At 35.9% G+C, this 15,000-nt stretch overlaps 1 protein-coding gene across 2 annotated transcripts in view; it reads right to left on the bottom strand.

Annotated features, from left to right (window-relative positions):
• The window catches only part of CNTN5 (contactin 5), a gene marked incomplete at both ends in the record, with an annotated part of 320,395 nt that overhangs the window by 13,531 nt on the left and 291,864 nt on the right, over positions 1-15,000 (bottom strand). For both annotated transcript variants that reach the window (XM_082279212.1, XM_082279213.1), the window contains 2 exons: positions 9,502-9,736; positions 11,812-11,882. In XM_082279212.1, the coding sequence (XP_082135338.1) occupies positions 9,502-9,736; positions 11,812-11,882 (306 nt within the window). The remainder of the gene's footprint in view (positions 1-9,501; positions 9,737-11,811; positions 11,883-15,000) is intronic.

The raw sequence follows: 15,000 nt of genomic DNA, 5'->3' as shown, positions 1-15,000 counted from the left end.
TATTGCAGCCGTTGTTCTAGCACTGTTGCCCTATACATATTTTTGACATGGCTCATATAAATTTTTCATCCTTTTTGATGTCTGACTTTCAATGTTTGTTACTCTTTCTTGATCTCTTTTTTTATTTACATCTGAAGAAAAGAAGTAATTCTGATGTGATCCAAAGTAGTGTTTGCCAACAATGAGTATTACTAATAAGTATAAAATGTGTTTGGAACTTTTTAAGTAATAAAGAATAAAAAAAAAATGTGTTCAGGAATAAGAGAAATGATCTTTTAAATTCAATACTGAAAGAATTGCACTATGAAGAAATACATTGCTCGTAATATGACTTTCTGTTCAACAGTTATATCCTGCTTTCTATTTTATGTACTACTAAGATTTGTGTGGCAAAAGCTATTTTCTAGTTTTTGTATTATTGAAGCAATTACCTTGTTGTCAGAAAAGATTGCAGTGGGATAAATAATTTGAGATGTACACGAAATCTTGGTTGGCAGACTTTACATTTGCTATAAATGCAGGTATCATTTCCTCTTCATAGCACTCACTAGGAGTGGTTTGTATATTGCTTGAATAGAAACACAGAATATTTTCTGATGTTTTTAAAAATCATTTTCAACAAATGGAGCGGAAATAGTTTGGATTTTTTTTATGTGAAGAAAATGTATTTCTTGCATATTCAGAAATAATTCATTGCAGTTTCACTGATATTAGGCACTGAGAATAGTGTTCAGCAGAACAACAGAAATTATATATTTGGGGATAAGATACATTATGACTGTCTGAAAGTTTTTGGAGACTAAATAGCATTTTTTATTGATTCAGATATGATGAGGACCATATAATTTCTGGTGATATAATACAGTCTGTGGTTCACTCCAATGTCATGCTTTATTCTCTGTGTCTAAAATTAATGATAAGTTTGATAGGTTCATTAGCTTTTCTTGTTATGGTCACTGATGTTATAATCATATTATTTTCTTCAGATCTTGTCATTACACTAGACCTATAGGTGTCTACCTAAGGTCATACTTCTTGAAAAAAGCAAAAGGGCCAGCATCTTTAATAGTCTCTTTAATATTCCCTGTTTGAATTAAAGATGCAGTACAATAAATTCTCATGTGCACAATGTCCATGAAACGTTGTCTTTCCCTGTGCTGCAATCACACTTTAAAGAAACATGATCAATACATAGGTCTTTGGGATGGCTGTAAAATGGCAGGACATGCATTTACACTACTTGCACTGATCTAATGTTCAGTGAGGGAATCCTGAATTTTGACACTGGAAAGTAAAGAAAGAAGAATCAGTTACCAGCCCTCAGTGTGTTTTACCTATTTATGACTGTAAACTGATCTGTTTTTCTGAAATATTCATCCTTAAGGATTTCCACATCATCTACCTTCAAAAACAAGTCCAAGAGCCTACTGAAATTTATGTTGTTTTAATTCTTCTGTGGAACAGAGCCTCAGCCAGGACTACTCAACCAATCACTTCATATCTGTTCAGTTCTTTGATTTCAAAAAAGATTTTTACAAAGTAGCCTTATTCAAAACTTGAGCTCTTATTTGAAGCTAACAACCTCAGTCTGAGCAACTGCATTATGACTGCAGGCAGTTCTTCATAGTTGAGATTTTGGGATTTCAGCCAGGATCTATTTCTGTGATAATGCCTCTCTGTGGAAAAACCCACAAGAGATAAATCAGAAGGAAAACCTCTTGTGTCAACTGTAGGTAAAGAAAGTGGTACCAATTGCTTCATTGCTAGAAATAGCCACACAGACTATCTTCCAAATCAGAGAACCTTCAGTGAACTCCTTCCATTCCTGAGAAATGGGGGACTCCACCAGATCTGCAGTGAAATGGCTGCCATCAGGATATAAAACTTCCCCCAGAATCTTATGCTCAAAGGGAAAAGATAACCGGTTTCCGCAATAGCAGAAAAAAGATTACTGTTTCCAGGACAGGCCTTCAGACTTCTCACTTTTCCACAAGTCCTTTCTATTTTCTCCTACTCTCTGACCAGTGCCTTTGCAGAGGACTTTAAAACACACAAAAATTAGAAGAGTGTTGGAATGAGCTAGCAGTGAAGACCTCTGCTCTGAATATTTTTGATTTAGTGATGAAATATTCTTACTTGTTGGGTAGAACTTCTGAAGCCTTCTCCTGTTATGATGCTCTCCTGCACACTTTCTCACAGTGTACATCCTGCTGTGGCTCTCCCTTCCCTATGGAATAACCCAGATTTGTTGCACAGCAGAGTGTCACCTGGGAAAAAGGAGCTGCCTTATTCCATGAAGACTTTACCAGAGGGGTGTTGCCACCTTCATGAATGCGAATGGTTCGTTTCCATCAAGTGGCATGGCAGACAGAGATACCCTCAGCACTTGAGGAGGGGATGTGCCCATTATATTGATGGCACATCTGCCTTCCCATGGGGCTAGTGCCATTGGTCAGAGGAGTGCTTAATTAGTTCCTGTATGTCAGGACTGTGATTTCATTCCTTAAAAAAACATTTGAGACAGCTCTAGCTGAGCTCTCACAGGATCTCTCCAGACAGATCATCTAGTAGAATCAGGAAATAACCCTCAGTAGTTTACAGCTAATCTGCCAATTTATTAGTTTTTGGGTTCACCTAAACCCCAAGTAGTTCAGCTTTAGCTATAAAATGAATCACAGGATTTCACTTCATAAATTTAAGATTTTAATTAAAGACATTGAGGCTGTATTCAAAAGTGTGTAATTGCATATTAATTCCTCTCAATGAAAAGAAATGAGTAATTTATTTTTCTAAATATAGAGGAAAAAAATTGCAAAGGCTTTTGTATGGTCCTTTGCCTTTCAAATAACTGAGAGCTTTGGATCTCCATTGGCTCAATGAATTACCACAAATCCATACAAAGCAAGAACAAGACCTCTGTGCAGTATCATTGCATCTTGTATATATTACAGAACTGCATCTGGAGTCCCTCAGGAGGTTTTGAACAGTGAGTATGAGAGTCTTCAGGCTTTAACCTGTACTGCTCAGGGCTTTCTATTTCCTATATAGAAGTTTTTACTAGTATTCACTACTCTGTTTATCAAAATTATAGATCTTTCAATTGTTGTGAAGATAATTCTGTCAGGTGCCTGAAGGAGAAATTAGGTACTGAAATGAACAGAACTGATCCTGTATCAGCCACTGAGAAAATCATTAACACAAAAACCCTTTATAAAAGACCTAACTCATCTTGAAACCAGTTGGGTTCCTTCTTTCTTCCAGAAGTTTATTTCTATTTCCTTTTATATTGTCACCTATTTCCATACTGTAGAGTACTCTAATTCATATTTATCCTTGTGCTTTTAGGCTGCATCTATACTTGCAAACTAAATAGGAACAGAGAGACCAGGCACCATCCTGAGCATGGAGATACAGCTATCTGTAGCATCACACTGTTGGCATCATCCATGTTGACTCTGGGAAATTTGGGCTGCCCCAGGTTGTGACAGTTTTATCAGAATAATGTCCTGATACAAATTAAAACATTTGAATCTTTTTATGTGTAAGTTCTACCCCATCTCCATGTGTGGAAAAACAGGTTAAATTTTATTTATGGTACATTTGAATAGAAAATTCTGCATTGTTTAATTTGGAAGAGATTGAATTTCTGACAATTGACAATACCAGACGTTTTCACTACAGATGTAAAAAATTTCACTTTCACATTCTTACTAGCTATCCTGTCTATATAATCTTATTTATTTAAAATAAATGAAGAAGATGTTCATTATTGTTGTCCATTCCTTGATTATTTATATAATATCAATGTCTTATTTACTTCAGTTTTTCATGCCTTATATACTTTCCTAACTTTTAAAAAAACTAAACTTACTTTTTGTCTGTACTTGTGCTATTTTTATCCTTTCCTTTACTTAGATTGTATTATGTATGGTTCTTACTGATTCTGAATATCTTTAGAGGGTATATCTATAGATCCTCAGATGTAATGTTCTGTCTCAGAAATGTACCATTTCTTGCAATAAAAACTTCAAATATCTGTTACACCTTTGGCTTAGAGACATTCCAAAACACTTCTATTTTTAGTTTCAACTGTTAATTCCAGTTAATAAAATAATTTCCTGCTTTTTAACAATGATGTGTTCCACTGTTATTTGTTATTATCAGCTTTTCTATAGTGTCTTAATTATTCATCAGAACAAGGCTATTGTACTGTTATTTCTTCTCACTTAGTCAGTACTGGATAAAGAATCTGCTAATTAGCACAGCCAGAACACAAGGTCATTAGTCCTTACTAATTAGTTTTTACTATCCAAACCACTCTGAACAGCTAATTTCTCCCATAAATAACAGCATTCTGTAGTATATATCAACAATTTCTCAGCATCCTAATTGATCAGTATAATCAGCAACTGACCTCTAGCTTCACTTTAAGCTCTTTTGATTGCCCTTTTCCAAAATTGCATGGAACCCAAGGTTATTCTGTTTTATCCAAACACTGGCTTTGTATTTCCTGATGCATTATCACATCATCAGCATGTTATGACATCTTACTTTTGTTTTGTCTTTCCTGTGTAGCTCATAGTTTGTCTAGCCATGCCTGTTAAAGAGAGTCAGCCTGGTCATCACTGTTATCAGCACAGCCTTTTCCATCTTCTTGCCATCATACTTTCACACTCTTATTTCCTTCTCCATTTCTATATTCGTGATTTTCCCAGTTTTCATTTTCCAGTGAATCAAAGCCACACATAGAGATTGCATATGTTTTTCCCTGATACTGAAATATTGTATTAGTAACCTTGGAATGCTTAGCACCTCAGTATTTAAGTGGAATGCAGTCATCAATAAAAAAGGATGCATAAATGTTTATGTTGTAACAGTGATAACATTGCTTTTGTTCATTGCTTTATTTTCAGTGTCTAGTGCCTTTACAATTTTTTTTCTTCTGTGGATAAAAATCATCTGTACCTGCACTGAAACTCAGTGCTGTTTCAGTGTGTTCTAGCATGAATCTGATACCTTATTTTCCTGACAGAAAGTATGGTCAGAAGATTTCTCTCTGTTCTGTTCACGATCCTTTTCAGCCTCAGGCCTGCACACTGCAACCTTTCTCTTGGCAGGTAGCCTGATTTTTGGTGCTCTCCATGTGGTCTCATGTCTCTTTCTGTTATTAAAGTTTTTCTTCATTTAAGGTTCAGGCTTGTCCTTCCCTGGTGATGGAAATGTCTACTGTGTCCTTCTGCTCTGCCTTCTTATTGAAGAAATTGTGCATCTTTTTTCTATCCTTCATCTTCTGAGCATCATCTTCATTCCCTCTTCAGAACTGCTTCCTGGCTCTCATACATCCTTACATGTGACCTCTATTTTTTTCTTTTCTCTTTGATTACTTGCTTTTTTTTTCCTTTCCTAGTGTTTCTGGGAAAGGCTCCTCCTTCAAACTTTACTACTGCATTAAGCCACCTTTTCCAGAGAGTCACACATGTATTTGCTTGTTTATCTCCATGGGTTAAGTGTTTGGTTTTGTACAACCTTTTTAACTGATTCTCCATACTATTCTCTATTCTTCCATTACATTCATTTTCACTTTTAGCTCCTGGACAGTCTTTCCCATGAACTATATCCTGGTGATGATTTTTAAGAAGTCAAAATACTGGTTAGGGAGGAAAAAGGTCTGAAAGTATCTATAACCAGTTAAGACTTTCTTGCCTCTTCAACTTTGGGTCACCACTATCACTGATGCTTCACCAATCATTGGTATAATTCTGTCTTCTAAATATCTGTTGGCTCTGTGTCCAGGTGGAGGCTGGTGACAAGTGGTATCCTCAGGGCTCTGCCTTGGGACCAGTGCTCATCAATATCTTTATCAATGACATGGACAGCGAAATCAAGGGCACCCTCAGTGAGTTTGCAGATGACAACAAGCTGAGTGCTTCAGCTGACACACCTGAAGGACAGGATGCCATCCAGAGGGACCTGGACAAGCTATAGAAGTGGGCCCATGGGAACTCCATGAGGTTTAACAAGGTCAAGTGCAAGGTTCTGCACCTGAATTGGGGCAGTCTCAAGCACAAATATGGACTGGGAGAAGAACTAATTGAGAGCGGCCCTGAAGAGAAGAAGGTGAGTTCTCATGGATGAAAAGCTGTATATGAGCCAGCAATGTGCACTTGCAGCCCATAAAGCCAACCACATCCTGGGCTGCATCCAAAGCAGCGTGGGCAGCAGGGCCAGGGAGGGGATTCTGTCCCTCTGCTCTGCTCTGGTGAGACCCCACCTGCAGTGCTGTATCCAGCTCTGGGGCCTCAGCACAGGAAAGATGTGGACCTGTTAAAGCAGGTCCAGAGGATGGACATGAAGTTGTTCAGAGTGCTGGAACACCTCTCCTATGAAGACAGGCTGAGAGAGTTGGGGTTGTTCAGCCTGGAGAAGAGAAGGCCCCAGTGAGCCTTTCTAGTAGTCTTACAGTACTTAAAGGAAGCTTTTAAAAAAGGCACAGAGATTTTTACACAGGCAGATTAACAGGACAAGGGGGAATGGATTTAAACTAAAAGAGGAGAGATTTAGATTAGTTGTTAGAAATTAATTACTGTGAGGGTAGGGAGACCCTGGAACAAGTTGCCCAGAGAAGTTGTGAATGCCCCATCCCTGAAAGTGTTCAAGGCCAGGCTGGATGGGACTTTGAGCAACTTGGTCTAGTGGAAGGTCCTCTGCCCACAGCAAAGTGTGTTAAAGCTTGAAGATATCTAAGGTCCCTTCCAACACAAATCATTCTATGATTCTATTATATGATCTGACTTAATAGACAGAAAAATATTAGCCACTCTATTTACTTCTGAAAAAGTGCTCAGTGTTTTGGTCAAATGGTCAAATTTTCTGAGTTCTTTTACTCGGAAGGCAATGTTTTAAGCCTTTTGCCTGACTGAATCACTTTATGTAATCAGAGGGCAGTCTGTTGTGTTACTCAACATCACCTGCCAAGTTTCTTGCTTAAGAACAACTCAGAGGCACCACAAAAGGGCTCTGAATGTGAATCAGAAAGCACACAGTATGCTGTCACAGTCATACAGAAAAAGGAGATGCATTCATTCTTAATAAATACGAGATTTCTTCATGGTTCAGAATCTGTCCTGTGAAAACTCTTTGTATTTTCCAGTGTGCTTAGCAGAGTCAACATGTTTTAGACTTCCTTAGACAAATTTGTTACACCGTTAAACAATAGTAGATCCATTTCTAGATGAGGGAAAACTTGTAATATGTAACATAAAGTCATAATTTTTAATATTTTTATCCTATTGCTTTTTCTAGATGTTTGCTGAGCAGTGAATTGAATATGCGATGAAAAGCAAGTAAGCAAAGGGTTTTCTGGATCAGCCCTAGGACCATAATATATTGTACTGTCAATTGTTATTTAATATCTACTCTTTAATAGAAATCCTTGAAAAATGGTGCCTTCAATTGTTTAGCTCCTGTAGCATGACAGTCCATACCTCTTTCAAAAGAAGTACCCCATTTTCATAGCAAACTCCAATGTCTATTGTCCTCAATCTTCATATTGCCCAGAATTTAGCTGTAATAAACTGTTTAATTCTCCTTTAAATTCTCAGTATATTACCTTGGGTTTTTCTGGAGGAAATATTTTTATAAATTAATTTTGTACTGTAATGTCACAGCATCCCATAGTTTTCCTGAAATATAAGTCTTGCAAAATATTTAGGCCCATAGAATTCCTCTTACAAAAGACAAGTCTAATATACAGACACACACAGAGACTGAATTAGCAAAGCTATAATAGATAGGTACTTTCAAGTTACTGAATTAAAATCAGAAAAGTTGGTTTCTAGAGAAAGTTAATTTTAATATTCTATTAAGACCATTTGTAAAGTTCGTATTTTAAAGTTCATTTTATTAAAGGACTGATAGGAAAAAATTGTTTATATATTACTAATTATTCTATTTCCAGTCTTGTTCGAATAACAAGCAAAGGTATAAGGATGCATTATTACAATTCAGCATTCAGCTTTTGTTAAAATATCTTTTGCTACTAAAAAAAAAATTAAAGTGTCTGTCTCCCTTCCTTTGCAAAACTTTATTTGCTATGAACTTTCTGCTTAGAGGATGAAATTATTAAAAAATAAAAACATCACCATTGGCCTCACAGTATCAATTTTCATTGAGGATCAGGGAATTCAAATGAACCATTTTCAAGTTGTACTGTGCAATTTTTACAGTTTAAAATGAAATTGTTTTTATAAAAATATGACTATTTGGTAATCCTGATTCAAAAAGTGGAACAAAACCTAATTACTGGAACTGCTTTTAGCAAAAACAGCAGCTCCAACACCTCTAATTACTGTGAGAGAATAGTAGTAGACAGTGTCTGCTACATCATGGTTCCAAAATTATAAATTTATTGTGGGCTAATATGAAATAACACTTAATGTTTTCCAGCTTCACATGAAATATTATTATCTTCACTCTGCTTTTTCATAGAAAGAGTATGAAATTCCTCTCATCTACACTAGGACTCTGCTTATTTTATTCTCTTTAATAGGAGACAGTGGAATAACTCAAGATAGTATAGTAAAGAAACACTGAAGTTTATGAATTTCAGTAATGGAGCTGCTCAAAATATTCTTGTGGATAACATTTATTTGCCTTTTTTGTGCATGCTTTTTTTTCCCTATACTCTGGGTCCTGTTAAAACAGAACAACTTCGTTTACTAGTCCAAATTAGTGCTTGTTGGTTGTTTTTGTTTCTTTTCTGCCCCAAAAAATACTGTTTAGAATTTATATCAATTCTCAATAGAAAATTTCAAAAAATATTTTTCATTTGTTCTTGAGAGATATTCCTATAATTCACATTGAAGACTGGGACATTAATGCAAAGTCAGAACTTTTCTACTAATGAAATAAAAATTAGAACAAAATTTGTTTCTGTGCACTTTTAGAATGCATTAACCAGGAAATGAACATTCAAAAGTGAATTTATTTAGTCTTTGAGCTGTTGTCTGATTAACCCATCAAAAAAAGGATCATGAATCTCAGAAACAATAGAATAATAATAAAGCATCCTTTCTTTGCTCAGTGTTAGAGAAACCCTGTCTAAAGTTAAGGCTAATGATTTCATATTAAGAATGAACTTTCATGAAAATAAGGCTGGTGTTATTTTTTTCTTTTTTCTTTTTTCTTTTTTCTTTTTTCTTTTTTCTTTTTTCTTTTTTTTTTTTTCTTTTTTCTTTTTTCTTTTTTCTTTTTTCTTTTTTCTTTTTTCTTTTTGATTGTGACTGATGTGGCTTGAAGTCTATTCCTAAACCTTGTTATTTGCTTTCTAGGGAAGCTTGTCAAGTTAGTTCACTTCCTTCTCTGCAAAACCTGTTTTTATTTAGCACTTCTGCAGAGAAATTTTTAATTTAAGATTTAAAAAGAGTGTTATAAGAGCATGCATTATATATGAAAGACTTAATATTGCTCACAATATGCAATTTAACTTCATGTTGAACTGACCTCCTTCAGCTGAGCAGATGACCACAATAGGGCTGAAGGGACCATCTCCTTTGTTGTTGTAAACACCAACTTTCACCTCAAAAGGAGTCAGAGGTGGCACACTTTCATCTCTGTAGATGAATTTTGAAGCATCTGAAGATGTCACCATTTTTTCCTTCCACCCACGCGTTCCATTGGGTCTGAAGGCTACAATATATCCAAATCCTTCTCCACTCTGAAACTCTTCTGACACTGGCTGAAAAATTAAGTTCAGAAACATACTTATGATCAGAAACTGTTTTATTAATTTAGAAAAAGGTCACAGTTGTATTATAGGATTTTACTTACTATACCTGTCCTCATAATGACAATAGCTTCCAAAGAGGAACATTCTAAGAGAGTTTCCTCAACTAATTGCCATACTTAGGTCATTGTCCTAGGACTGAATGAGCTCCTGTGCTCAGAAAAATGTTTTGTTTTATATATCCCACTTTTTGGTTTATGCTTTAACCAGTTAGCTTTAAGTGGAATAGCCCCTAGCAGTGGCCTTGTTAAAAATATAGAGCAATATATTGATAGTAACATGATGTGCATGATATGTACTATTGTGGGACTCCTTTGGGTTTTAGGTGCCAGCCTGTCTAAATTCTGTTCCAAATGAGGTGTTAAATCTTAGCGATTTAAGCCCAGGGTTCAACTTAAGGCTTAAGATGCAATGTAATAAATCTAAGTTGCTCCAATTATCAAAAAGTTTTTAAATTTTTTTTTGGTTGAAAAACCTCATTTGCTTTTCCTTCCTCAGAGCACCTGTGAAATTAGCCACCTAAATTGTGTCTCACCTGACATTAGCAGGCAGTTAGAAAAGGGATTTATCTGTTTTAGAGTCTGTGCACTGCAAAAGCTAAAACTTACGTGTCTAACTCAATGAATGGAACGTTTCACGCTAATTAGTAAATTAACAGTATCTTACATTTATTATGAAGTCAATGGACTAGTTTAGGGATTAAGTTATATTTAATAGCTGTCTGCATATTAAATCTATGGGAAATGTCCAAAAATGGGTGTCTAAACTACCTCTCTTGAAATGTCCATCATAGATATGCAGCTAATGGACATATGAATCAGAGCCGGGGCACAGCCAACACTGAATCCTCTCCCCTCCACATTTCAAGTGAATGTCTCATCACCTGGCACTCCACTTGCAGACAAAATTTTCTACCCATCCTTCTGAAGCTGTGCACTGCACATCCCATAAAAAAAAAAGTCATGCAAAATTAAGACAGACTTTGTAACCTCGTCTCACCCCTGGGGCTTTGGTTTCCTTTGGAAGAAAACTTTGGCCTTTGACAGAGTGTGAGTTACAACACTCTCCAGTAGTCCCCCGACCCAGTCACCTTCGAAATGCTACAAAGACACTTAATAAGACTATCACATACTAATATATCTTATTAGGGACTGGGGTTAGGTCTGTTCACATCAGATACAGTTCTAGCCACCTGGTATTTTTGTTTGGGATTCAGCAAATTCTCTCCTCATAAGTGAGATGTTGATATTTACCCTTATAGAGTATAAAGCAAACTGAAGTCAGCTTTGTCTCAGCTGTCTTTGGTAGCTGGTGTTGAAAAAGGCAGATGTGCCAACAGAAGGCAGTCTCTTTAGACATCCTTAAATTTGCCAGTTGAAACAAGTAGAATTTGGTGTGTCTCCTACTATCTGAATTGCTCCTCAAATTGGCATGCATATGTGTGTGTATATATATGAATTTTTATGAATCTGAAACTGTTTATGATGAATCTAGAAGTTTTGAAAACTCCTTAAGAAAAGTCTCTGTTGTACTGTTTTTTATGATTAGCAGAGAAAGCAACTCCCACTCCTCCAACTGCCCACTGGCATGACCATATGTCTGTGTTGCATCTTGCACCACAAATATGTTCTCAAGAGTCTCTTTAGTTTCATATTTTTATTCAACAATTAAAAATAATTATTTCTTAATTGAAGTTTAAAAAAATTTACATGGCTTTCTTCTCTTCTCTTAGCTATTATTTCATCCGGTGTTTGCATAAGTTCCAGAAAAATCAAATAAACCCAAACAGTAGATCAGGAAGAAAAGCCTGATGAATTGGTAGAACTTTGGAGCAAATGCCATAATGTCTTCTACTCAAACCTCATGAAAATGAACAGTACTTTGAAATTTTAGAACATATTTAAGAGCAGTGTTTTGTGTTCGTGTGTTGACAAGATTTGTTGTAAGGAAAACCCAGTAGGTACTCTTTACTTTGTCCTTGAAGAAGTTAACATTAAACAAAACCTGTAAACAGAAAAGTCCCTTACCTCCCATGCTATTACTAATTCATGTCGCCTTCCACTTCTGCCGCTTACATTAGCTGGAGGTGTCTTTGGAACTGTGTGCAAAAAGGAAAAACAAAACAAAACAAACCAGAATATCCAAGTTATTGAAGTTTTCCCCACAGTAATAAGTTTCTGCAGAAGACATGGGGCTATTAAATCAGAACAGAAGTAAAAACATAGCACTCTGTAGGAAAGAAAATTTGCTCAAGCTTCATTTCAGAGAATTGCACACATAAGCTAGAAAACTCAAAGCATATGCTGAGAAAAAAAATAATATTGGAATACAAAATTGCTTAAGCATGAGGTCTTATGCAGATTGGTAAAAATTTCAGTGTACAGATCACATAAGAGATAAAACAGGAATGATCTTGTTAATGTTTGTCATTTTTTAGCAAACAACTTGAAATGCCAGGAAATCTGACATATTTCAGATTTCAGGTGAAATCTTAGGACATAATTAGTAATGTCTCTATTGTTTTTAGGTAGTTAGTGATTTAGAATGTTTTAATTACTGTAAATCTATTTTTCACTGCTCTACCAGGGAGCCAATTTTCAGAAATTTTAAAGCAACCAACCTTAAACATCCCTCATTGTTTCTTAAAAAATGCTGGAAGCAGTATTACCCACAGTTCTTGAAAAATTGAGCTCATAATTATAGTTTAATAAACATGAGCAGCTGATGAAATTCTTTAAAGTAAATTATAACTATCATCACCATTTTGATTTGGATTATCATCTTTTGAAAAACCAGAAATGTAAATTGTTCCTTTGGAATTGTATAATTTCTTTTTCCTTGTTTAGTACCTCTAATGAAACTCCTCAAATGGCCAATGTCTTGAGTTTATTTACTGTGAGGAGGTAATACTTGCATTCTGTATTTGATTAAATATGTCCTAAGATATAAACTTTTTCTTTTCTTCTTTACAGCAGTACATAGGTCATTGGGAGAAATGTACTGTGAGATTTTAAGTGTTTAGGCCTTATTGCATGTTGTTTAGCTTATTTACTGAGTAGCACTGTGGCTTTGAACTATACAAAATAAAATGCATTTAAATAAATGTACACCATCCTCTTTGTTTCCTCTGTTGGTCACTAATAGCTTAAGTCACTGAAAATGCAGTTTTTATTACATCCTGTCAGCCCACCTAAGACTTCAGAATTCATTTGTGTAGTCCCTTCCTTCCTTCCTTCCTTCCTTCCTTCCTTCCTTCCTTCCTTCCTCCCTCGCTCCCTCCCTGCCTTCCTACCTGCCTTCCCTCCCTGCCTTTGACCTGGCAAAAACATAATGAATTTTTTCTTTCAGAAACAGAATTTCCCTCTGGCTTTAAAAAAGGAATGGAAAGAATACAATCAGTGTGCAACACTGTGCCGAATGTTCTAGCACGAAAGATGCAGATGAAGACTCATCTGACAGTTAATTAACGTCCAAAAATTATGATGCCATCTCTAATTGAGCATATTTAAACCTTGTTTAGCACACATTTTTCTCTTGCCTGTCTGAGGTATTTTTGGGTAAATTACAGAGACAAATGAAGCTTTTATGTAGGTGCCTGCCACATTAGAAATGAGAGAGTATGCTGTACTCCTTTGAAGCATCCAACATGATGGACTTATTTAACCTGCAGCATCCTCTTTCTAGAGTTTTCTTGTTAACAACATTGCAGACTGTGGCCCTATTTAAATGAATAAACGTTAAAAGAATAAAACTGTCAAAACGATGAATTTCTTTTGCACCAAACTAAAATGTACACTCACACAGTGAAACTCTTTCAAATGAATAACCATTAAAAGAATAAATGTGTCAAAAGAATAAATTTCCTCTGCACTGCAGCAAAGCACGGTATACACAGTTAGAAGGAGACAGTTTGAAATGAGTAACTATTAAGTGAAGAAAACTATTAAAAGAAAACATTTTTGCTAGGCACCAAGGCTGTACATCAGCCACGCTTTCAGCAGCACCACCTTTACATCAGTGTTATATCTGAGTTTACTCACTCATGGCCTAAGTTTATTGCCACGCAATTAATGACTTCCCAATCTTTATGCTGTTGATTCCCAGCAGTGACACTCATGGAGTTGCACTTGCACCAAATATACAAATATGATGGCTGAACTTGGCTCCTGGAAACAGGGTATGTGTGCCTGAGGAACAAGGACATTAAGACCTCTTTATTCAAAACTGAGAAGTTTGGTATTGTTTCTTCTGAATAAATACACCCCAGCTCTTTGCTGTGTTAGTATTCAACATCTCATTGAACTGCAAGATGAGAAAATGTCACGTGCTGGAAACCAGATTACTCCTTGGCTTAAAACTGATCTTTAGGTTCATAAATGGTGGCTATGCTTAGCTGGATCATATGTCTAATTCTGATCAACACCTTCTCATTAGCCCCTTTGCTACCTCTTCTCACTTGTCTCCTGCTTTATCCTTGGACTGTAAGCTCTTTGGGATCAAGTCACCTCTTCTTTCTTTCCTTTTTTTCTTTTCTTAGCCACTGGTAAAGTTGGAAGTTAAAAGGCAGGTCTCTCCATCATTCTGGTAATGTGAACAACAAATAGCACTAAGAACAGTGTGTCTGAAAGACATGGTGACTAGCTGCAGTTCACAGTAAAAAACAGGCTGGATGCTGGCACAGGTTGATGTTGAAACCTCCACTTAATGCAAACAAACAGAAATCTTGGAATGAACCTGCCAGGAGTTTGATTCAAATGCAAACAGCAGGATGTTTTCCATTTTCGTGAAATTACTGTGATATGCTGGAAATGAAAGTCAAATTAAACTCTATTAAAACTTATCTCCTCTAAACCAAGCAAAAAACCCATTAGCATTTTCTCTAAGAACAGGTACGGAGAATGTAGCCTTCAGCAGTCCTACAAAGCATTTGACAAGATACTTCAGATATAAAGGAAGAAAAGGTGATATGGAAGGATAAACTTACACATGAAGCCATGGCCAATTGTTTAATAATTCATGCATATCTTATCATTACAAGCTGAATATGGATGAAAAGCTGAGAGTTTTAATTTACGACAAAAGATATGCACAGAATTGCTGTTACTGAGGGTTTTATGTATGGGAACAGTGGTTATAGAGTGCTGAAAAGTGCTGACAGTGTCACCTGTGTATTTTAAACCTATATTTAAGTGTAAAACATTTTAATGGAGCAGTTT

The sequence above is a fragment of the Coloeus monedula genome, assembly GCF_965178545.1.
Source record: "Coloeus monedula genome assembly, chromosome: 3".
In the NCBI taxonomy this organism is placed as follows: Eukaryota; Metazoa; Chordata; class Aves; order Passeriformes; family Corvidae; genus Coloeus; species Coloeus monedula.
Note: the sequence above shows the minus strand (reverse complement) of the source record. Positions and strands in the feature narration are given on the sequence as shown.